The following is a 24,206-nucleotide window of genomic DNA, read 5'->3' on the forward strand; positions in this document are numbered from 1 at the left end:
AGGTCACTTGCAAATAGCAGAAAATCTAACCATCAAATCTGCAAATACCTTCTGCTAAAAAAGAGACCTTAAAGGAATATTAAAAGGTGGAGCAGTGCAAGCCTCCACCAGCTGAAGGCGCTATGATGAAAGTGCCTGTTGCCGTCCTCCAGCAGATAAAGTGCCGGGCTAAATCAGGACTGGCCTGAACACCATCCGGGTCTCAACGTCTGCCCCAGAAGAATATCACCAATTTCTAAGGGATTATGAAGAAATCATCTACATGAGATCTACTTCGTGAGGATTTCAGTAGATGAAGAAATGTAACATTTCCCCTCTCATTAACAGCAGAGAACAGCATAGCATACAGCAGAGATGAAAAAGCAATGTAAAAAAATAAGTCATAGCTCTATATTTAACTATTTCATTGACTTTAGAACAAAAAGCCTTAATACTCCCTAGTATATACCACCTCCTACTATATGAAGATATTAGTATTAATTATATAGCCGTCTGGCTTTATCCTTTACAGCAGTTTTGCCATAGAATTCTATCTAACTATAATCTTTGGGAAAAATTTACTAAAGAGACAATTTAGCGTTTTGGAATTCTTTAGTTACAACACCAAAACAACAGCAAGAGTTTAACTTAAGCTCTGCTTAAGGCTTTCACTTTAGCTAGACATTAGGAAATGATGGTGATTCCAAATAACAAGTAGCTAAACTTACAGTTTTGACTTCTGTCAACGTAGAGAACTGAACAGAACATGCAAACCCTTCCTGTGCTCCCTAAGACTACTCGTTCTTACTCACCAACACTTATCAGAATCACCTGGAGTGATGTTCCACAACACACACCTGGTCCCTACCCCCAATTTACTGAGTCAGATTCTCCAGGGCATGAGCCTATTTGAAAAGTTCCTGAGAGGTGTTTATGCACACACACACCGACTGTGATCACTGCTCTGGAACTCACTTCTGAAAGTCACTACGTTTGAAGAGAATTACTCACTTGTTACGATTCCAGCCAAAGCAAAAACAAACTGATTTTCATCAGAATCCAGCTCCTTGACATCCCCATCCAGTGACTTCACAAAACTCTCCATTGTTTGACCAGTGATGTTGAAAAACTTCAAAGCTTTATCCTGAAAGTTCAGAAATGGAAATGTCACACCCTTTCACAAATACCAGTAGGAAAACACTTTCAAAGTGCAGAACACAGAGCAAAGACTCTGGTTTTAATTACAGAAGCCATGTTTTTAAATCTATTCCCTCATTAAAACTTCCCAATGAAAAGATGAGAAAAAAGAAGAAGTTTGGGGCATGTAGAAAAATTACCCTGAAGACTGATATAGTAATATACATGAGAGAAATAGTTCAAATTTATACAATGATAGAAGTACTGGGTTGAATTCACCCAAAAATATACTAGAAATATACTAGAAAAATATGTTCTCTATTCTAGGCATGAAACCAGAGGTTTTCAAACCTTTGGCAGGAATTGTTTTTCAAATAAAATCTTAACTGAAACCACAACATGTAAAATACAGCAACAGGCCCATCTGACAGTTTCAGTCTTCATTACTCGGCAAAAAGAGTTTCCAAGTTCGCAGAACCTTGAAAGCGCTTCCTTGGCGGGGGCAGGGTTCTAAGGAATAGTTTGAAAACCAATGCATTTACATGTCACGAGGGAACTGCATGGGGTGATATAAATATCCTAAGACTGGATTATAGGGATGATTACACACCTCCAAAAATTAGCTAGAAAACACTAAGTTGTACACTTACAAAAAAATGAATTTTATGACACGTAAGTTATACCTTAAGAAAGCTCAAGAAACTTTAAAATACATTTAGTCCCTCCACTGTTTTTATTTCTGCAAATGATGAGTAACATACTACTGGCCTCCCGCCAACCATCCGCCCTTGACGGATGGTTTGCCTTTCAGGACCACTCGATTCTCCCAGAGTCAGATAACAGTCCTCCCAGGCTCCTTCTGTCCTCTCCGCCATGGAGACCACCCTGTCACGAGTCCTGCCTCACCCACACAGCTCTCCCACCCCCTATTCTATTGGGGGGCGGCCTTCCACGTAGTCTTCCTGGCCAGTCTCCACACCCACAACCCCACCCTCCCTCCATCCTCACTGTCAGGTTGAGCTGCCCAAATTCCCCTCCTGTCCTATCACTTTTTCACTCAAGAAGCCTTAAGGAATCCCGTCCTAGCACCCACTGGACAAATCATCAACCACACTGACCCTCCACCCTGTGTCAGATGACCCACACACTGTCCCTATGTCTCACTCCAGGTCTCTGACTGCTCTACTTCTCCCCTCCTGAGGGACCCTCTTCACTTCCTGCCACTGCTGCCTCTGCAAGTTAATCAGGTTCATTTAAAATCTCTCTTCCTCTGTGACGTTCCTTGATGTCTGTGTGCACGCACATGCTATTAACATATAACATATAACATTCAGGCAATTGAATATTATATTACCCCTGGAATAACATACGTAAAAGCACTTTAAACTTTGTTAAATGCATATAATGTCAAGTAATAATACTGAAGTGGAACTATCTCCACAAACACCATACAGATTCTGGGAGAGAAGGGATCTTATTTCATTCATTTTACATATCCCCCGGAGACCAGTTACAGTGGGCCCTACACAGATGGTATTCCAAAACTATCTGATGAACAAAAGAAATGGATTTAGTCTGTAGGTGCCTTAATAGATGCACTGTGTCCTCTAAGTTACACAAGCACTAATCAACAATGTCCAGACAGCCTGCGGGCGTGCTTACTCCTCCCAGAATGGCTTTGACCACTTCCTCACTGCTGGAGACACCCCACAAAATGGTACAGGCTGCTGCGCCCATTTCTGTACAGTACTGTGCCTGCTGCAGGAGTTGCTGCTTTGCTTCATTCAGCTGCTGTCGAAGAGCCAGTTTCTCCTGAAATCAAAACAAAATAAGATCAGAAAAATGGACAGCATTCAACCTCAAAATACCTCTATTGTGTTTCCTCTTTCAAAGATATTTTTAAAAAAAAAGACATGTCGGGGCTTCCCTGGTGGCGCAGCGGTCGAGGGTCTGCCTGCTAATGCAGGGGACACGGGTTCGCGCCCTGGTCTGGGAGGATCCCACATGCCGCGGAGCGGCTGGGCCCGTGAGCCACAACTACTGAGCCTGCGCGTCTGGAGCCTGTGCTCCGCAACAAGAGAGGCCACGATAGTGAGAGGCCCGCGCACCGCGATGAAGAGTGGCCCCCGCTTGCCGCAACTACAGGAAGCCCTAGCGCAGAAGCGAAGACCCAACATAGCAATCAATCAATCAATAAATAAATCTTTAAAAAAAAAAAAAAAAGGGCTTCCCTGGTGGCGCAGTGGTTGAGAATCTGCCTGCCAATGCAGGGGACACGGGTTCGAGCCCTGGTCTGGGAAGATCCCACATGCCGCGGAGCAACTGGCCCCGTGAGCCACAACTACTGAGCCTGCGCGTCTGGAGCCTGTGCTCCGCAACAAGAGAGGCCGCGACAGTGAGAGGCCCGCGCACCGCGATGAAGAGTGGCCCCCGCTTGCCACAACTAGAGAAAGCCCTCGCACAGAAACGAAAACCCAACACAACCAAAAATAAATAAATAAATAAATAAATAATTATTAAAAAAAAAAAAAAAAAAAAAGTCTTTCCATTTAAAAAAAAAAAAAAAAAAAGACATGCACACAGAACATAGTAAACAGTTGGCAAATGTAAACTAGCCCTTAGAGAGGCATAATGCATAATTTTTTAAAAAACTTCAGAGGCAAAAATAACAGCCACAGAAAAGAACATACTACCGCATTAGCGTTTATAAATACCGCCAAAGACTTGAATTCATCTTCTTTAAGTAAGATGGACAGTGAGGAATCTCGGGTCCCGGGTGGCTATACCCAGGGCAGCACCACCTAGGACACCCAAAGAAAGTGACACACTAGCACAGCAGTCCCCACATACAGCAGTATTCCTAATAAAGGCACCGGCCGCCGCCAAGTGGCTCACTCCACTATAAAAGCGCCATGTGACACAGCCAAGACCAGGCAGGGAAGACGGGAGCAGAGGCAGGAGAGGAGGGAGAAGGAAGGGCCTCCCTAGCGTGCCCTGAACCAGCAAGCTAAGCACCAGCGTAACAAGAAGACGGAGGCCAGGCAAGATTTCTCAGCCTCCCCCCAGCACTGGGCTTCTGAAGCCAGGGCTCTTAACAAGTGAACTGTCCCCCTGATGTCACCTCTGACCACACAAGCACTCCTAAAGGTTCACCTTCAGGTGGGTCTTGGGTGATGTGGGGCTTCCTGCCCGCCCCAACTGTCAACACCAGTTTCACTATTCCTTGTTACCTTTAAAGATGAGAGCATTTCCTTACTTAATAATAGGTAAACTCAAAAATACAAAAACCTGGTACCTCCCTGGTGGCGCAGTGGTTAAGAATCTGCCTGCCAATGCAGGGGACCCGCGTTCAAGCCCTGGTCCGGGAAGATCCCACATGCCGCAGAGCAGCTAAGCCCGTGCACCACAACTACTGAGCCTGTGCTCTAGAGCCCGCCAGCCACAACCACTGAGCCCTCGTACCTAGAGCCCGTGCTCCACAAGAGAAGCCACCGCAACAAGCCCGCGCACCGCAAAGAAGAGTAGCCCCCGCTCGCCGCAACTAGAGAAAGCCTGCACGCAGCGACGAAGACCCAATGCAGTCAAAAATAAATAAACTAATTAATTTTTTTAAAAAAGAAAGAGCTATCCCTCTCCTGTAACCGTGCCTATGGCCTTAAAAAAAAAAAATACAAAAACCTAACTTCATTTATACCGAAGTATAATTAGCTCAATAGCCCACAAAGTTAAAGCATATGAGATGTTTTAGCTTTTTCTTCTACAGAGGTGAGTGCAGGACAATTAAAATAGAGGGGGCTTTTCCCCTAGTGGTGAAAAGGGAGCAGCGGACCACAAATCGAACTTGTTGACTTTGTAACTTGGCCTAGGGTGGCATTCATATCTACCTGGGGACAATGCATTTGGTAATCAGAGCTTCATACACCTTCATACATATAATCACAATTACTTTAGGAGAAAAATGGTCACTGAGCCTATGACACATGCTAAAACTGCTTTACATGATTTATTAACTCTGGGTTTTTAATATCTGGCTTCATCACAACAGTTGCCTAGATTCCTAGATTTGCGCTTCAGTCACTGAAGCCGAGGTGACATATGCAAAAACTGTATCACAGCATTTCCTTCAGAATTCTGGCTTTTCTCACAGTTGAAGCAGGCTGCATTCTGATTAGTCTGGTTACGGTGGCTCTTCTCTAAGATCAACAAGAACTGTTGGGAGTGACCGTCAGAACTGTCTTCTATGGTCACATTTGGTGGTTACAGGCAGATATGCCCTGACACAGGGCTGCACAAACAGTACAATGATATCAAGAGGAACTCAAAGAAAATAATTCCATTCACAATAACACCAAAAATGAGAAAATACTTAGGAACAAATGTAAGAAAATTAGTTCAAGCCCTGTACAGCAAAAACTACAAAGCATTATTGAGAAAAAGTAAAGATCCAAATAAATGGAAAGATATACCATGTTCAAGGGTTGGAAGATTCAATATTGTTGAGAGGGTAATTTTCCCCAAACTGATCTACGGATTCAACACAATCCCTATCAAAATTTCAGCAGGCTTATTTGCACAAAGTGATCATCTGATTCTAAAATTCATATGGAAATGCAAAAAAAAAAGTTTGAAAAAGAAAAGCAATGTTAGAGGACTAACACCACCTGATTTAAAAAAAAAAAAAAAACAAAATAAATCTACAGAAATCAAACCACTGTGGTAATGGCATAAGGATAAACATATAGATCAATGAAACACTGACACATATGGCAATTGATTTTTTAAAAGCTGCCAAGGCAATTCAATGGAAAAAGTAGTATTTTCAACAAATGATGCTGAAACAACTGGATATTCATACGTGAAAAAAAAAACCTCAAAATGAATCACAGACCTAAATGTAAAATTTCTAGAAGAAAACCTCTGTGACCTTGCATTAGGCAAATGTTTATTAGATATCACAACAAAATCATACCATTAAAAAAATTATACATTGATGGGAATTCCCTGGTGGTCCTGTGGTTAGGACTCAGTGCTTTCACTGCCAGGCTCCAGGAACTAAGATCCCGCAAGCAGCACAGTACAGCCAAAAAAAAAAAAAAATTATAAATTGAACTTCATCAAAATTTAAAACTTTTACTCTTCAAAAGACACGAGTAAGAAGGTAGAAAGACAAGCCATGGACTAAAAGAAAATATTTCTATATCTAAAAAAAAGACTTGTATGAAGAATATATAAAGAACTCTTACAACACAAAAATAAGACAAATTAAATTAAATTAAAATAGGCGGGACTTCCCTGGTGGTGCAGTGGTTAAGAATCTGCCTGCCAATGCAGGGAACACAGGTTTAAGCCCTGGCCCAGGAAGATCCCACATGCCGCGGAGCAACTAAGCCCATGTACCACAACTACTGAGCCTGTGGTCTACAGCCTGCAAGCCACAACTCCTGAGCCCTCATGCCACAACTACTGAAGCCCACACGCCTAGAGCCCGTGCTTTGCAACAAGCCACCACAATGAGTAGCCCCCACTCGCTGCAACTAGAGAAAGCCTGCACGCAGCAACGAAGACCCAACTCAGACAAAGAAAATTTTAAAAAAAAGGCAAAAGATTTAAATAAACATTTAACCAAAGAAAATATATGAATGGATAATAAACACACGAAAAAATGTTCAAGAAAATTAGTCATGAGGAAAATGCAAATTAAAACCACAATGAGATACCATTACATCCACTAAAATGGCTAAAATCTAAAAGACCAAAAATAACATGGACAATCATAGGCGAAAAAAGTAAAAGAAAAGAAAAAGAAAAAAATGTGCCTCAATGTTAAGCTCACATCTTATACAAAAATTAACTCAAAACGAATCATAAACAAAATACATAAAAATATAAAACTGTTAGAAAAAAAACAGGAGAAAATCTTTGGGACCTAGGGTTATGTGAAAAGTTCTTAGACATAACACAAAAAGTACAATCCATGAAAACAAAAATCAACAAGTTGAACTTCATCCAAATTTAAAACTTCTGCTCTGTGAAAGATCCCGTGAGGCAGAAGAAAAGATGAGCTACACACTGGGAGAAAATATCTGCAAACCATATGTCCAATAAAGGACTTTTATCTAGAATATATTAAGAACACTTTAAATTTAACAGTTAAAAAAAATCCAACTAGAAAATGGGCAAAAGACACAAACAGATACTGCACAGGAGAGAATATATAGACAACAAATAAGTACATGAAAAGATGTTCAACATCATTAGCCAACAGGGAAATGCGAATCACTACAACACATCCATCAGAACAGCTAAAATAAAAAATAGTGAGAACACCATATGCTAATTAGGGTGTGGAGGAAGTGAATCACTCATGCTTTGCTGGTGAGAATGTAAAAGGGTACAGCCACTCTGGAAAACAATTTGGTAATTTCTTACAAAACTAAACATGCACTTGACATGGAACCCGGCAATCGCACTCTAGGGCATTTATCCCAGAGTAATGAAAACATATATTCACACCAAAACCTATACACACATGTTCACAATAGCAAAAAAAAAAAAAAAAGGAAACAACCCAAATGTCCTTAATGGGAAAATATTTAAACTGCGGTATTTCCATACCCTGGGATGCTATGCAGCAATCAAAAGCAGCAAACTGTTAATGCATGCAACAGCTTGGAAGGAGCTGAGTGAAAAAAGTCAATATCAAAAGGTTATAGGCGGAACTATCCCATTTCTACGGCATTTTTGAAATAAGAGAATTAGACAGATACCGTGTGGCAACTATGTACATCAGTGGCTGCCAGGAGGCAAGCGTGGGGAAGCGGCTGGGCATGGATGGGTGCACCGGGGTAGCGCGACGGGGTCTCTGTGGTGATGCAACGGTGCTGTATGTTGAGTGCGGAGGTGAGTTCACGAACCTACACATGATAAAACTGCACAGAGCTATGCTCACACACATAAGTAAGTGCGGGCAAAACTGGTGAACTTCAAACAAGTCTAGGTAAAGCTGGTGAAACCTGCACAAGCACTGTGGATGGCACCGATGGCAGTCTCCTGGTTTCCCTACACTGTAGCTGTGAAAGCTATTTACCACTGGAGGAAACTGGGTAAAGGGTATTGGGCTTCCCTGGACTTTCTGCAACTTTCTGTGAATCTATAATTATTTCAAAAAATGTCTTAACTAAAACACAAACTGGTTTGGGTGACAGTTGTACAATTGCATAAATCTAGTAAAAATTATCAAACTAGACTTTTACAACAGATGAATTTTATGGTATACAAAATACACCTCAATAAAGCTGTATTTTAAAAAGAAACAGGGCTTCCCTGGTGGCGCAGTGGTTGAGAATCTGCCTGCTAATGCAGGGGACACGGGTTCGAGCCCTGGTCTGGGAAGATCCCACATGCCACGGAGCAGCTGGGCCCGTGAGCCACAATTGCTGAGCCTGCGCGTCTGGAGCCTGTGCCCCGCGACGGGAGGGGCCGCGATAGAGAAAGGCCCGCGCACCGCGATGAAGAGCGGTCCCCGCACCGCGATGAAGAGTGGCCCCCGCTTGCCGCAACTGGAGAAAGCCCTCGCACGAACCGAAGACCCAACACAGCCAAAAATAAATAAATAAATAAATAAGAAAATCCTTTAAAAAAAATAAAATAAAATAAAAAGAAACAATAATCAAACTCTGATATATCTACCTAAAGCGAATACTCATACATAACAGGGTAGCAAGCACAAAATTTTAAAGATTCCTTTAAAATCTTTGTGTAGTTCATTTCTTTCTTTTTTTTAAAAAATTAATTAATTTATTTATTTTATGGCTGTGTTAGGTCTTCATTTCTGTGCGAGGGCTTTCTCTAGTTGTGGCAAGTGGGGACCACTCTTCATCGCGGTGCGCGGGCCTCTCACTATCGCGGCCTCTCTTGTTGCGGAGCACAGGCTCCAGACGCGCAGGCTCAGTAATTGTGGCTCACGGGCCCAGTCGCTCCGCGGCATGTGGGATCCTCCCAGACCAGGGCTCGAACCCGTGTCCCCGGCATTGGCAGGCAGATTCTCAACTACCACGCCACCAGGGAAGCCCTGTAGTTCATTTCTGATTATAATAACTGAACTATACTATCAGTTAATTTTTCTTTAAAAACTTTCCTGAAATAATATACAATGTTTGCAACAACTTCCCATTTATCATCACAAATGCAGCAACTCTTTCCTAACAAATTAAAAATATAGATAATGAAAAAACAGCAGTCCATATTTAAGTTGGTTTACTGACTATGAAAGATGCTGCCCTAAGAAAACACACAGAGAGGATGAAGCCACAGGTAAGCGGGGGAAACACGGCTCCTTAGAGAGAAGGCTGCGACTCTGCCCGTTGTCTGAAACAAGTCCACGCGCACGGGAAAGCCGGCCAGGCACTAAGTGCTGTGCCAGCAGAGACGATGGGGAAGGCCTCAGCTAACCCTACAGTAGCAGCACCGTCCTTCAAAGAGAAATTCAGACATCCTCCAACAGCTTCACTGGCGCGTTCTTCTCTTGAGTTCAAAGGCTGCTATTGCCAGGGCTCTCCCGGCCCACCCCTTAGATCACAACAAGGCCCAGCTAGGCCCAAACTGACCCCATTCGACTGTCACTGAGGAAACACCTCAGCGGAGGGCACGAACCAAGCTTTTCTTGTCCCAGTGACGAACCTCTAGAGGGTTAGGCGCTGCTTCTCACCCAGCATCTCCTTTGTAATTTTGAGTCCACACTTTGTTTTCTGACCTTTCCTTACATGCTGGATTCAGTGATGTCTGCCTTCTCCTTAATGACTTTTACCCCAGCTGAAGTCCTTACTAGCAATACTGTAATTTAGTATCTAGCCCTGGATTCTTTCCTAGTTCCTCAACTCTAAAATAAGCTTCCAGAGTCCAGCCTCACGATCTGTACAGACCTGGGCAGAAAAGGCCACAGAAAAGGGAACTGCCAGTTCCCTACAGCAGGAAGAGACAGGGCCTTGTCACAGCAAACTTGCAGGGGCTCCAACCCGTATTAAATTGGCGGGACTATTAAGCAGGAGACTTAACTGGAAATAGGTAATGGTTTAACCTAAAATATTCCCACATTTTTTTTTTTTTTTTTTAAATTTTTTTTTTTTTTTTTTTTAATTTTATAGCTACTTTATTTATTTATTTATTTATTTTTGGCTGTGTTGGGTCTTCGGTTCGTGCGAGGGCTTTCTCTGGTTACGGCAAGTGGGGGCCACTCTTCATCACGGTGCGGGGACCGCTCTTCATCGCGGTGCGCGGGCCTTTCACTATCGCGGCCCCTCCCGTTGCGGGGCACAGGCTCCAGATGCGCAGGCTCAGTAGCTGTGGCTCACGGGCCCAGTTGCTCCGTGGCATGTGGGATCTTCCCAGACCAGGGCTCGAACCCGTGTCCCCTGCATTAGCAGGCAGATTCTCAACCACTGCGCCACCAGGGAAGCCCTCCCACATTTTAACTAAGGTCAAAGTGTCTGGGCAATAACATGCTGATGATCTGACACTACTTTACCACAGCCATTTCTTCCTCTATTCTGGCATTTTCCCTGAATGGCTTATTTTTAAGCATTACATCTAAAATGCCAGCCAAACATGCATTTTTTCCTATGCTTATCAATTTAAAAAAATAGGATATCTAAGATTCTGCCCAATTTAGGCTTCAACCTTAACAAGGATGTCTTGGCATTTTAAGGAGTACAGAACCAATGGATTGCATTGTTCACATTTATCAAATTCCTTCTTGCCTGCTGGTCAACTTCCTTCAGACAATGAAACTTTTAGGTCCAGACAAATTAACCATGCGTCCATCTTAATATATCATGATCTGAATAGAATATGACTGAGCTAGAATTTCAGCTTTCAATGTGTGACACTCAACCTAACTCAGTTTCGAGACTAAAACCCTTTCCCTGGTCTTCTCTACTCGCTCGGTATTAAAGTCTACACAGTCCATTTCTCCATCAGTCTGGAAAGACGTTGTTGAGCCCTCTTTTTCAAGGAGAAAAACTACCATGGCTTCCAGTTCTTTGATGAAACCTCAGATGCATGGCCTTCTGGCCAAGTGTCTGCTATTTCATATTGCTGGAGCATTCATTTTATCTCTGGGAGCTGCAGCTTTCTGTAAGTTTGCTGTGGCTGAACCAAGAAAGAAGGCATATGCAGATTTCTACAGAATTTATGATTCCATAAAAGATTTTGAGGCGATGAGGAAAGCTACTGTCTTTCAGAGTGCAAAATGATTTTGGAATGTAAAGAATGTCTTTGGGTTGATTTCCATGGCAGTTTGTCTCTTACCTGTGTTCCTAAACTATGAAACTAAGAACTATGAATATCTGGGCTAAGGAATAGTTTTTCTTGATAAATAAACAATTAACAAATACGTGGGGGGAAAATAAAGGCTATACAAAATCCACCAGTTTTGGAAAACCTCCACTGTAGCCACAAACCTTCAGAACTCCTCCACGTGAGGAGGTAGCACGACACAAAGCGTAGCGCGCGGCAGTGGGACCTGGGCCCAGCCTCCTCACACTCCTGCAGGCTAACACACATGCTGATCCAGCTGTGCTGGGAGAGACAAGTGAGATGCATGGACAGCTGCTGACCACCTGCCAGCACACAGTTAACAACACATCCTAGCTTCTGTCACTAGTACTATTACTACTTCACTATTCAAAAATAAAAATTCATTCAAGCTCCAAATTTCAGCAGAAGTGGCAGAAGAGTTCTAGTTTTATAGAAGAGGAAATAGTTTATTCCATGCAAAAAAATGTATAATTTTTAAGAAATATTATTAGTCTCCCCAAATATTAAAATGAAATATAATTGGTTATTTCTAAAATATCAGTAAATGATGTGCGAAGTTGATTACAAACATTTCTATTTAATATATCTATCTCTGATTATGAATCATTGTATGCATGATTTTTTCAAGATTATTATGAGTTTTAATAACTTGGGTCGGGCTTTTAGACACTGAATTAACAGTAAGTGACTATTAAAAGGCACCAAGTAAATAATCCCCCACATTAAATGGTTGTAAATCCAAACGATCAACTATTTTCCAACCCATTCGGGATAAATACATGTAAAAATGCAACGTCTTGAGGCTTAAGGGCTGGACTGCGGCCTGCACCACTTTGTGGTCACGGCCACAGAGCTGGCACTTTACACGGACCCTGTGAGCATCGTACCTTCTTCTCGCTCACGCTGTCCTCTTGCACAGACTCCAGGCGGGCTTTGAAGTGCTCACAATCCATTCTCAGTTGCTCTAACTCTTGCTCTTTCCTTTCCAGGTCTAGAAGAGACATAAGAATACTCAGTATTTCAAATCACTAATCTCTCCTAAGCATCCATTTTGCTTAATCTTCTCTTAGGAAAACCTGATTTCTTAGATAGGATTATTCACATAACACCAGTCCTTGAATAACCAATATTCTAAAAGTCCTGCTTTTTAAGTTTTTGTCAGTTTTTTGCCCATGGCAGAAAGCACCTTTTTGTTTTCTGTTTTCTGTTTTTAAGACTTCATTTTACTGCCAGACTTGCACTCAAGGTTTTAAGGAAGCGTGTTATTTAAAGGATTGAAGGCAGCGCTGAGCAGCCGACTGTCTCATGGCGCAGACTGCTATCTGCTCCATAAAAAGCAGAAGGCAGCTCAGTGAGGAGCCGGTGCCAGCCGGGCTGATTCACAAAGCTCGTCTCACCACGGGCAGACTGACTGCACGGGAACAGCTGCCGCCGCAGTCAACGGAGAAGTGAAAGCAGCGGCAATGGAGACAAGAGGCGGCCACAGTGAAAGATGGGAGGTCGGGAACGCTCCCGCTCCACCACATTCGTTCAGGTGATGGTTCAAAGGGCCAACAAAAGTCCCAGAAGACATCCATGTTAATAAATCTGAAATCAACCGTACTGTCAACTCTAAATAAAAAATATTATGCTACAGAAATACTGACATTCAAAAAGCAAAGAAACAGGTACTTTAAAGTTTTAAGTGCCTTGACTTCAAGGACTAAGATATCATCAGTTTTAATGCTAACATATACCAAGATTTGAGAGGGGGCTTGTGCCCAGAGCTACTGGTGTAACTTCTTAATTAAAGTAGCACTGCTTGGGGGCAGTGACTCTCAAACTTTCCTGTGCATCAGAATCCCCTGGAAGGCTTGTCCAAGCACAGCCTGCCGGGCCCCATCCTCAGTTTCGGACTCTGAAGTAGGCCTGAGAATCTGCATTTCTAACAAGTTCCCAGTGAGGCTGATACCGCTGGCCTGGGAACAGACTTTGAGAGTGACTGCTTCAGGGCAACAGCCACATCTCTCACCACCAACAAAATGAGATCAGCACACAGCCAGCAAGAGCAAACAACGGAGCCCGGCCCCAGGGATGTAAAACAGCGAAAAGTGGAGGGCAGTACAAGGCAGCCTGCCCTGAGGGCGCCTCATCGGGCAGATGCTGGAAAACGGAGCATCACTCCACCCCAGAGAAGCAGCTCCCAGACACCTCCTCCAACGGACAGAAGAGAAAGGGTGTGGCTTTATGACCTGGGGGTCTGGGACGGCAAGGAAAGCCCAGACTAGACACTGGCGGTGAGGGGCGGGTATCAGTGCCAAGAACAATGCAGGCATTCCAAAAGCTCTGGAACAATAAAGGGAGTCCTACATTTTCTAGAGACCCTTTGCCCTAGAAGGGAGATTAAAACCTAAAGCTAAATATTCAGTTAACGATTGTGAAACAGCTGGCAAAGCTCCTCTTAAAACGGGTTTCTTAGAAACTGGGGTGGGATATATTATGCCACAACATGACTTTCACTGGAATTCTTTATTTTGTCCCACTAATTCTGGCCACCCAAGAAACCAACTATATCAATCAAGTGCTATACTTTGAAAAATACACATCTGCCTTTTGTAACGACGTTAAAGGAAAACATATATAATTATGAATGACATGTGAACTGCAAATGGTCACAGACAAAAAGAAAAATGAACAAAAACTGAGATAAAATCATTGGTGGCGTAAAACTTTTTCTTTGCAGTTAATTTTTAATTCTTCTCTTCTATTACTAAACTGTATATTACTCAAACATGGTAAAGAAGACAGGAAATTACATGGCTCACGTGTAAAAATATGTAGGAATTAATTATGACCACCCAAAAGACTCACTATGGTAATTTCATAATCTCTCACTCTATAGAGCTGCTTATGACCTTACTGTAAGTTAACATAACAAAGGGACGGGGTTAAACCATCCCACTCTACCCCCCAGAATTCAAAGGCAGTATCAGGGTGGTCAACCCACCCACCCCAGGCTCTCCGGGAGGCAGGTGGTGGCTTTGTGCTGAACAAGGCCACCGCCTTGTGGCGAGAGGGGAGCACTGCCACCACCTTCCTGCATTTTCAACTTGGCCCACACGGCACGCCTGCCGCCTAAAACGTGAGGGCAGGGATCTTCACGTGTTCTGATGCGTCTCACGAGCCTAGAACAGTACACGGCACCGAGCAGGCACTTTATAAATACTTGTCACGTAAATGAATTTCACTTCTTTATACAGCCAGAGCTAATCCTTGGATAAAGAAAAAAACTCAGCTATTTTGATTATATGTCTTATTCTTCTACAAGAGGATATATTGCTTTCGCAATTTTTTTAAAAAATCAGGGACAGAAATAATACATATATAGTACATTATACATGGTCAAGACATTACCTTACCCAGCCTCAGTATTAGAACGAGGAAGAGGATGCCACCCAGCCTAGACTGTATTTCACCTGCTAAGCTTTAGCATTCAAAATGAAGGAGAAATCTGAGTAAAAGGGTGGCCTAGACAGACTATCAGTATATAGAAACAACCTAAATCACAGGCCATTTCAACATCTATATATCTTCTGAAACTTAGAATCCTTTTTTGATAGCTTTAATAACATGAGAACGACTATCAACTTATTCACAGGAAGGGTACACAGAGCCATAAATGAAAAGCGGGGTGACTAAAACCCAGCTAAAGAAATTTAAAGTATAAAAAAAGGGATCGATTTCTCCTACACTTTACCACCTGGCATGTTTATAATACATTATTAATTGTAATATTTAATAAATTATCAGACATTTCATGTAATAAGAAAAAAGAAAATATTTGTTTTTAATCAAAATAGCTCAGTAAAGAGTCTCAAATCCAAAATAAGGGCTTTTTAATAGCCATCAACTTGTACATTCTTCTCACTAATAGGTTTAGAAAAGAATTTAGAATTAGTTACTGATGGAATCCATCTTTACTATGAGCTGAGATTTGGAGGGTATGTTAGTTTCCTAGATCTGCCATAACAAAGTACCACAAACTGGGTGGCTTAGAACAGAAATGTATTCTCTCATCTTTCTGGAGGCTACAGTGTGAAATCAAGCTGTTGGCAAGGACATGCTCCCTCTGAAATCTGTGGATGAAGGATCCTTCCCCGTCTCTTCCACCTTCTGGTGGCCCCAGACGTCCCTGGGCTTGCAGCAGTGTAACCCCAACCTGCCTCTGCCTTTGTCTGGCCTCCTCCCTGTCTCTTCACATTATTTTCCCTCCGTGTACTTCTGTCTCTGTGTCCAAATTTCCTCTTTTAAGAAGGATACCAGTCACATTGGATTAGGGCCCACCCTAAAGACCTCATTTTAACTTAATCGGCCTGTCAAAAAATGTAAGTTGAAAAAGTGAAAAGATGAGAATATTGCGGGATTCATTTAAACACACAAAAAAACCTCAGTTAAAGAGTTTAAATGCATTTCCAGCCAAACGACACTTTAATTAGCTGTCAAATTTTTAAAACAAACCAAAGGGAGTGGGGGAGGAGAGTTGGAACCAGAATATGGAAATAGAATTTTTTTTTTTCCTGCGCTGCCAACAATCTGCTTCTTTTTCTAGCGTAAAGGCCACTGGAGCACTCTTTCATAAGAGGAAGAAAACGTGTGACTAATAGGAATCTGTCCTCTGCTGGCACCGTCAACGTACTTGGCACTACCTTTTCACACCTCCACGTTGGAGCTCCTCAGCCTGCCCGTGAATTATCAAGGAAAAGGATCTGATCTTATCCTTTTTATATCCCCACGTCACCTAGCAGAGCTTGACACATACCGGGCATACAGTGAATACCTACCTGACTGATTTTCAACTGAGTTCTGTCGCAGAAAACTAAGATCAACCTTGCTGAACTCAAACGAATTCTGTTGAAGTTATTTCCCAAACCAAAGAGTCAGGGACTTCCGCTTTTCATTGACTGGCATAAAATACAATGTTAACAACTGGGTGGTTGGTAGTGATCTGTCCAAGTAACATATGTCTCCACCCCTCCACCTTGGCTACCTTTCTGCCCCTCAGTCCACTAAGCCCCCAGCAGTAGTCCATCTTCTCCTTTCCCAGTCCCCAGCATTCTGGACAGTCTCCACGTGCCCTTCAGATCCACTCTCCCACCTGCTCTGTCCCGAGAGGTAAGAGGTTGAACTCAACCTCCACAGCGACCGGCTCCCTTGCCTGTTGGATTTGGACAGTGGGTCCCCACAGGAAACAAGGACAGGAGGCAGGGTGGGACATCGACTTCCCCACTACATTACCCCTGCCAGGCTCAAGCAGCAGTGGTTTCCTCCTCCGAGCTGAGGCATGGTCCTGCCCAGCACCCACCCTCCTGCCAGTCTGGCCGCTCGCTGGGAGGCCACGGCACCCCACTCTTCCAGGTTCTGGGCCTTCGCCTCCCTTGTGCTGGTTCCCCAAACCCTGCCCACCTTGGTCTGTCATCTCTTCATGATATGCTCTGTTTACCCCTTCTGTTTCCTGCCAGGAGCTGGACTGGATACACTCTGGTATTTATTATCTCATATGGGCCACAATAAACCTTTGGTCAAATTAAATAATATCTTCTTGGCACTCACTCTTTAACGATTATCCCACTCTCTAATGATTCTCTCTCTAGTTCACGTTTCTTCTTTCTTTTTCCTTTTTTTGGTGGCCACACCACGCGGCTTGTGGGATCTTAGTTCCCCAACCAGGGATCGAACCCACGCCCTCAGCAGTGAAAGCGCGGAGTCCTAACCACTGGACCACCAGGGAAGTCCCTAGTTCATATTTCTATGGGCCAGAATAATTCTTCTCTGAGCTGAAACAGAGGTCCCCCTCTCTTCTCATTAATATCAAACTCTTGGGAAATTAATCTCAAAACACCCCACAAATGCTTTAGAAATCACGTAGTGCAGTGCTTTTCAAACCCCACTGTTAAGAACCCAAGTGCCTCAGGGATGCTTATGGTTCTGTAAACATTTAATTAGTATTTCCATTTTACAATATGTTTTTCACTGTTTTATTTGGAAATAATTTCAAACTTACAAAATGTTGCATGAATAAAAATAATACAACGAATACCCACATACCCTTTACCCACACTTACGTACTGTTTAACATTTCACCACATTTGCTCATCATTTGGACCATACACAAGCATACACACAGTACATTTTTTCAGCCAGTTTAGGGTAAGTTACATATATCATGGTCCTTTACTTCTAAATACTTCAGTGAACATTTTCCAAGAATAGGGATAATGTCTTAGTTACCCAGTATACACAGTTGTCAACCTCAGAAAAATTAACATACCTTTACCTAATCTACCACGGACATTAGAATTTTGTCAAATGATCTAAAACTGCCCTTTACAGCATTTTCTTCCTTCAAGGTACAGCATCTAGTCTAGGATCAGGTATTGCATTTAATCGTCATGTATCTTTAGTCTTCATTAATTTGGAACACCTCCATAGCCTGTCCTTTCTGTATGACATCACAATACATTTTTAATAATTTAAAAGTCATAACAACATACATGGAAGAACCATTTCCAGCTAGCATGGTGATGTAGCAGATCAATCTTCCCCCCCCCAAGAATAAGTAGGAAAGCAGAACTTGAACAAACCAGAAAAAAGTTGTTTCAAGGTACTTGAGAGTTACCAAGTCACGCAGGCCTTGAGAGCCAAGACCTAGAGAAGAGGGAAATGCACTGAAGTGAGCAAGCCCGACTTTCCAGCCCACTCTTCCCCAAGGCATCTGCATATTCAAAAGCAGCACAGGCAAAGAGGCAGCAAAGCTAAGCAGAGCATCTCGCCACGGAGTACAGAGCTACTAGGCAGCCGAGACCTGGGGCAGGCCATGATCCTGGAGGAGGTGGAAGCACAGGGAAAGCGCAGAGGGGCTGCAGAGGGAGGCAGGCGGGCAGTGAGTGGAGAGAGGCCAGGAGGCCAGGCAGAGCTGTCATCAACCTCATGGCACTGGAGAGGTCAGAACAGAAGGTCAGGGCACTTCCCTGGTGCTCTAGCAGGTTAAGACTCTGCGCTCCCAGTGCAGGGGGCCTGGGTTTGATCCCTGGCCGGGGAACTAGATCCCGCATGCATGCCGCAACTGAGAGTACGCATACTGCAACTAAGACCTGGTGCAGCCAAATAAATAAATGATAAATAAATAAATATTTAAAAAAAAAGAAAAGAAAAAGAAAAAAGAACTGAAGGTCAGGCAGGGCCCGCCTAGATGGAAGGACTCTGGGAAATGACTCAAGCTCTCAGTTAGACCCCCTTGAAGAACTAAAACCCTAAGAGGGAGAATGAACTAGAAACAGGCCAGCTCAAACTAAGACTGAAACCAGCCGTGAACCAGCTCAATCCCTAACTGGATTTAGGTGAACTACTCTGACTCCATTCTAACTGACTGAGAGAAGCCAGGGGGAAAAAGTCCTTGCTGGAGAAAAATATCAACATCCAGAGCCTCTACACACTTCATTTTTTAAAATCCATTAATCAATAAAAAAAATTACCAGAACTACCAACAGGAAAAACAGATAATACAAGCAGATCAACAGGTGATCCAGACAATGGATTTATCAGACTCAGACTTTGAAATAACTGTGACCAATACGTTCCAGAAATAGACAACAAGAGAGTTTCACCAGGGAGCGAGAATAAAAAACAACCTAGTAGAAAACGAACACAAAAACTAATAAATACTAGTATTTAAAAAAAATTTTAAATAAATAACAGAGCTAATGAAGAACTGAGAATCAGACCCACATAAAACTAGCTACTATGACAAAAGACACTGTAGCACAGGAGGGAAAGACTGCCTTTTCAATAAATGGCAGTGGGTCAGTTGGCCACAGATGGCTAGTGGCTATTTTTAAAACAGACGTAGACAGCATACATCATACAACACCTTCATCACCACAGAAGGTTCTACTGGACTATGCTCACAGAGGTAAGGTGCTGCTGTACAGATTTCAAATTACACAAAGTAACTTTTTTTCTCTGCTAAAAACCTAGTCAAATATCTCTCCAGTATATCATGGCTGCACTTCTTTGTATTCATTGCTGATATGCACTCTACTAACATTTAAGTATATTTATTTAAACAAATAAATTTTTTAAGTTAAAACTAATGTTGCAGATTTTAAAATGTCAGTAATGACACTAGTTTATGTTTGGCGTCAACATGTAAAATTAAATAATTCCAATGCCTCTGAGACTCTGAGTGAATATCTGACAGACTGCCACTAAGGTGGCAAGTTGTTTTTAAATTATATCATTTAACATCTCAAATGCAACGTAATTCATTTGGAAAGTGTTTTCTATAAGACAATGAAAATTTAAATGGGCTGAGTGGCTTTGCCATCATCTCTCTCCAAAATGAACACCTGCCAACCAAGAAAGGCAAGAAATTCTTAGACTTGGTGACTTAATTGCGAAACAAAAATATCTGACCCCTCTGATTTCAAGCTTCAAGAGCAGTTTAATTGAAACCTGTCCTCATGTTGAAAGGTGAGCTGTTTAAAACATTTCTCATTTGCAATTCCTTATCTCTGGGATTTGTCTTTTTCTTGCTACTTAACAACCACAAATGAAAATAGAAACTGGACACTGAGGATGGTACTGCAACCGTCTTCCAAAATGTCTAATGTTAAATTTTTGTTTTCATCAAAACACCTTCATTGGGGACTTCCCTGGTGGCACAGTGGCTAAGAATCCGCCTGCCAATACAGGGGACACAGGTTCAAGCCCTGGTCCAGGAAAAGCCCACATGCCGTGGAGCAACTAAGCCTGTGTGCCACAACTACTGAGCCTGCGCTCTAGAGCCCGCGAGCCACAACTACTGAGCCCACGTGCCACAACTACTGAAGCCTGCACGCCTAGAGCCCGTGCTCCGCAACAAGAGAAGCCACCACAATGAGAGGCCCACGCACCGCAATGAAGAGTGGCCCCCGCTCACAACTAGAGAAAGCCCGCGCGCAGCAGCAAAGACCCAACACAGCTAAAAATAAATAAATTTTTTAAAAACACCTTCATTGTACCCACTGATTTTAAAAGTAAATGTTATAAAACTGAATTTTTAAAATAATTATGCAGAAAATACAACTTTCATTTATTTTACATATTGAACAACCATATACTATATAAAATTTTATTTTTTTTAAAAAAGCAGGATTCTCCCAGTTTAAAACAAATTCGTGCCATGCGCTGATGTAGTAATAACTCCTTCACTGTTGGAAGAATGTGCACCAGAAGGGATGAGAGAAAAGGGGGGTGAGCGAACTTTTACTGAGTACGGTTGAGCCCTGAACAACACGGGAGTTATGAGTGCTGATCCCACCCCGCCCCACAAAGTATAGCTCTGCAGTCACCGCGAGGAGGGCCGTGCAGCGCTGCAGCAACACGGGGACCCGCTTACTACGCGAGGGTCCAGGGCCCCTCCACCTGAGGACGTCCTCGTCCTCTCCGTGGAGGGCGCCCCAGCCCCGCCTGTACCAAGCATGTGCCAAAGGGGAGCTCACTGTAAAGCTTGATGCCTCCAGTGAGGCAAGCGCGGCTGTCCTCGTTCCAGACGGGGAATAGCGGAGACGGCGGACAGCAGCAGCGCGCTGACCGCTCCTACCTCCCCGTACCCCCCGGCTGAGCTCTGCGCCCAGTGCGGAGCCGAACCAGACCAACCGTTTCTTCTCGCGTCCTGCCCACCCCAGCCACGCAGCCACAGCCCACACCCTAACGTCAAGTCCACACCTTCCCTGATGAGCACTTTACGTTAACTTTTCTTCACCTTCCAACCAAGCCCTCGACCTATCCTAACTTAGATGCAAAAATCATTCCCCTGAAAATGTCATTTTAATCACTATTTTGAAGTCATTTCCATGTGCTAATTTCCAACTGCCTCTCCTTCCAAATTTAAAACAATAATCCATGATTATTCTGTCTTGCATAAACTGCTCACATTCACTGACATCTGCTATACCCCAATCTCTGCTCCACGTCAAGCAGAAAAACTAGCTTATTAACCCACAACCAATCCTGCTCGCTCCCATTTGTGACTTTCCTGCATGCCTTACCCCAGTCTAAAACATCTTTCCATTTCCCTTCTAATAAATCATGCCTCTGCCCTCAATGTTCATCTATTCCCCAAAGATTCTCAGGCAACACCCTTGGAGGATTATTCCAAACTCCACCACCTACTGCCCAGTTTCCCAAAGGAAACTAAGTTACCGTGCTAGAGGCAGAATTAAGTCCCATTCACGACCTGACACCCATCACACCGTCCTAAGTCCTCTGGTTGGCTTGTACAGCCTGAGCCCATCCATACCATCCAAAGATCCACACCTGTTCTCCTAAAGAAACTTGCCCTGAAGTCAGGTGTATGGCTTCCCTCTCCTTCCTCCCTGCCTGCATCCAGTCCTACGTTGCCCTTTCTCATTGCTTAAGACAGGAGGCACACAGCAACTCTGATACTGGTCAAAGCCAAGAACTGTCCTGGACCACAGGCCAGGGAGAGGGTGGATGAACCCACATGTCAAACAGCTCTTGCTGCCACCGCGTGATCCTTGGATTGACTCTAAGGGACCCATTCTCAAAGCAATGGCTCATGTGATCCCTCTGGGAAGACAGGCCCTTGGGAAGGCCGAGGAAGGGCCATCAGACCTAGTCCTCACAAAAAGATAAAGGGGCGGGGGGGGGGTGATTTTTGTTTTCTTTCATGTCACCTGAGTGATAAGAATTCAGGAGCCAAGGAATTCTCTGGCGGTCCAATGGTTAGGACTCTGCACTTTCACTGCCAAGGGCCTAGGTTCGATCCCTGGTCTGGGAACTAAGATCCCACAAGCTGCGCAGTGCAGCCAAAGAAAGAAAGAAAAAAAAAAAAGAATTCAAGAGCCAAAATTAAGTGAAAGATGCCTCTTAGGAGGCCATCTTCTAGGCCAGGCCTCAGACCAGAGAAGCAGAAGTCTTCAAGGGCCAGCTCGTGTTCAAGGTTCACAGTGAAGCCTACCACAAGCACTCCGGTCCACTTCGACCCTCCCTTCCTATACACCCAGTGACCTGTAGCACACGCTAGCCTCACGAGATACCACAGCAATTTTAAAAAAAGAGCATGCAGGAACGGGAGGCTGGGTGGTCCCTTAGGACCAAATACTCAGTCAGGCACAGAGAATATAACGGGAGACCCTGCCCTTCCACCAATTTATACTGTAAGATGGGACTAAAACCATTCTGTCTGAAGGAAAAGTACAGGATGCTATGACAACATCCAACAGGAAGACAAATCTTGTCTAGGCAGTCAGATAAGGAAATGAGTCTGGGCCAGAGCTACGTCCAATAATACAAATCCTTTCAAGCCATGGTACAGTTTTAAAGTTTGGGGTGGTAGGGGGTTTGGGTCAGGGTTTTGTTTGTTTTTTGGTCTTTATCCTAAGAGCAAAGAGAAGCCACTGAAAACTGACTTAAGCAGGGGAATGACATAATCAGACTGAATTGTTAAAAATTACTCAGGCTACAGTATACAAAGCAGACTGGTGAGTGGCAATGAGTTAATGCTATCAGGAGCAGAGATTCGGGCAAAATGACAGGGGCCTAGACTCGGTGGAGGCAGTGGCAATGGAGGTGGCTGATGAATTCTGGATGCATCTATGAGGGGAAACGTACAGGACTTACAGGGAGACAGGCCGGGGCTGGAAGGGGAGAGAACAGTGAGAGGAGAGGTGGGCAACAAGGAGGATCCCAGGTCTCTGTCTGGATGGTGGTGCCCTGGGGAGGCTGGGAAAGCCCGGTGTCCAGTGGGGTAGGGGCGGGATAGCATGAGTCAGATGTGAGAAAGTAAAATTAGCCTGCTCTGAGAAAGTGAAAATCTGTCCTGCAATTTGCTAGGCTGGGATAACAGACACAGAAAGCTGGCTGCCAAGTTAACAGGAAACAACATTTCTCCCAAGGACACACTGCAAGAGTAAAGTGTCATGATGAACCCTTCTTTCAGTGGCTACTGATTTCTTGTTCAGAGAAAGTTTACTCTTTAAAATCCTAGACTATCAGAAATTGTGCTGTTTGGAATTATACTGGTAAGGAGGAGGAAACACCCACTCTCGCCTGCAGGGTCGCAGTCACTGTGACACAGAGCAGAGCAGAGCCTTGATAGCCAGCCAGTTGCAGAGCTTCAAATAAAGGATTTCTAGACCTGATGTGCTACCATCTACCTAAATTTTGTAGTTTTCAAGGAAGCAGGACCTGGGGCCACTGCAGTGAGACCTGATGCTGACCCCTTCACACACAGACCTGCTCTGCTTGGAGCCCATGAAATCACAGCTCCATCTGCACTTCATCTAAACTCGGCCCTGCCTCACATCCTACAGCAACTCTGTCCTTTCCTTTGTTGGCAAGACGCCCACAGCCCCTCTGGTGTGTGGTCTCACTCACTGCAACGAGCCAATAATCTGCCCTTGTCAGAATACAGGTCCTTCCTGATGGCTGCAGCCTGATAATGCTAAGACAAATACTTAGAATTTGAAATGAATGTGAAACAAGCGAGAAGAAATGCCAAGTAGGAGTTAGATACAGGGCCCTGAGCCTGGAGAAGAAGTCAGGCTAGAGAAAAACCTATGAGACCCTGGCATCGAGATGGCAACTGAAGCTATGTGTGTGCAGAGATTGCCCACGGAGAGACCACGGAGTGAGGAGAGAAGGGGGCCTAGGCCTGAGCCTTGAGCACCTCCACGAGCTGAAAGGCTGCTGCAAAGAAGGCTGACTCAGCAAAGCAGACCGAGAAGATCAATGGA

At 43.7% G+C, this 24,206-nt stretch overlaps 2 protein-coding genes across 7 annotated transcripts in view; one reads left to right on the top strand and one right to left on the bottom strand.

Moving 5' to 3' along the window:
- The window catches only part of HSF2BP (heat shock transcription factor 2 binding protein), a 94,065-nt gene that overhangs the window by 66,224 nt on the left and 3,635 nt on the right, over positions 1-24,206 (bottom strand). For all 6 annotated transcript variants that reach the window (XM_057545173.1, XM_007172672.2, XM_007172671.2 and 3 more), the window contains 3 exons: positions 12,318-12,421; positions 2,779-2,928; positions 991-1,123 (listed from right to left, as the gene is read on the bottom strand). In XM_057545173.1, the coding sequence (XP_057401156.1) occupies positions 991-1,123; positions 2,779-2,928; positions 12,318-12,421 (387 nt within the window). The remainder of the gene's footprint in view (positions 1-990; positions 1,124-2,778; positions 2,929-12,317; positions 12,422-24,206) is intronic.
- Positions 11,139-11,366, top strand: LOC114236522 (cytochrome c oxidase subunit 6C-like). The gene has a single exon (XM_028164116.1). It carries the CDS (start codon positions 11,139-11,141, stop codon positions 11,364-11,366), a length of 228 nt encoding a protein of 75 aa, XP_028019917.1.

Source organism: Balaenoptera acutorostrata, chromosome 4 (assembly GCF_949987535.1).
Source record: "Balaenoptera acutorostrata chromosome 4, mBalAcu1.1, whole genome shotgun sequence".
Lineage (NCBI taxonomy): Eukaryota > Metazoa > Chordata > Mammalia > Artiodactyla > Balaenopteridae > Balaenoptera > Balaenoptera acutorostrata.

What these genes read in the sequence shown, in the direction of transcription:
- LOC114236522 (XM_028164116.1), top strand. Translation starts at nt 11,139, where the DNA reads ATGGCTTCCAGTTCTTTGATGAAACCTCAGATGCATGGCCTTCTGGCC.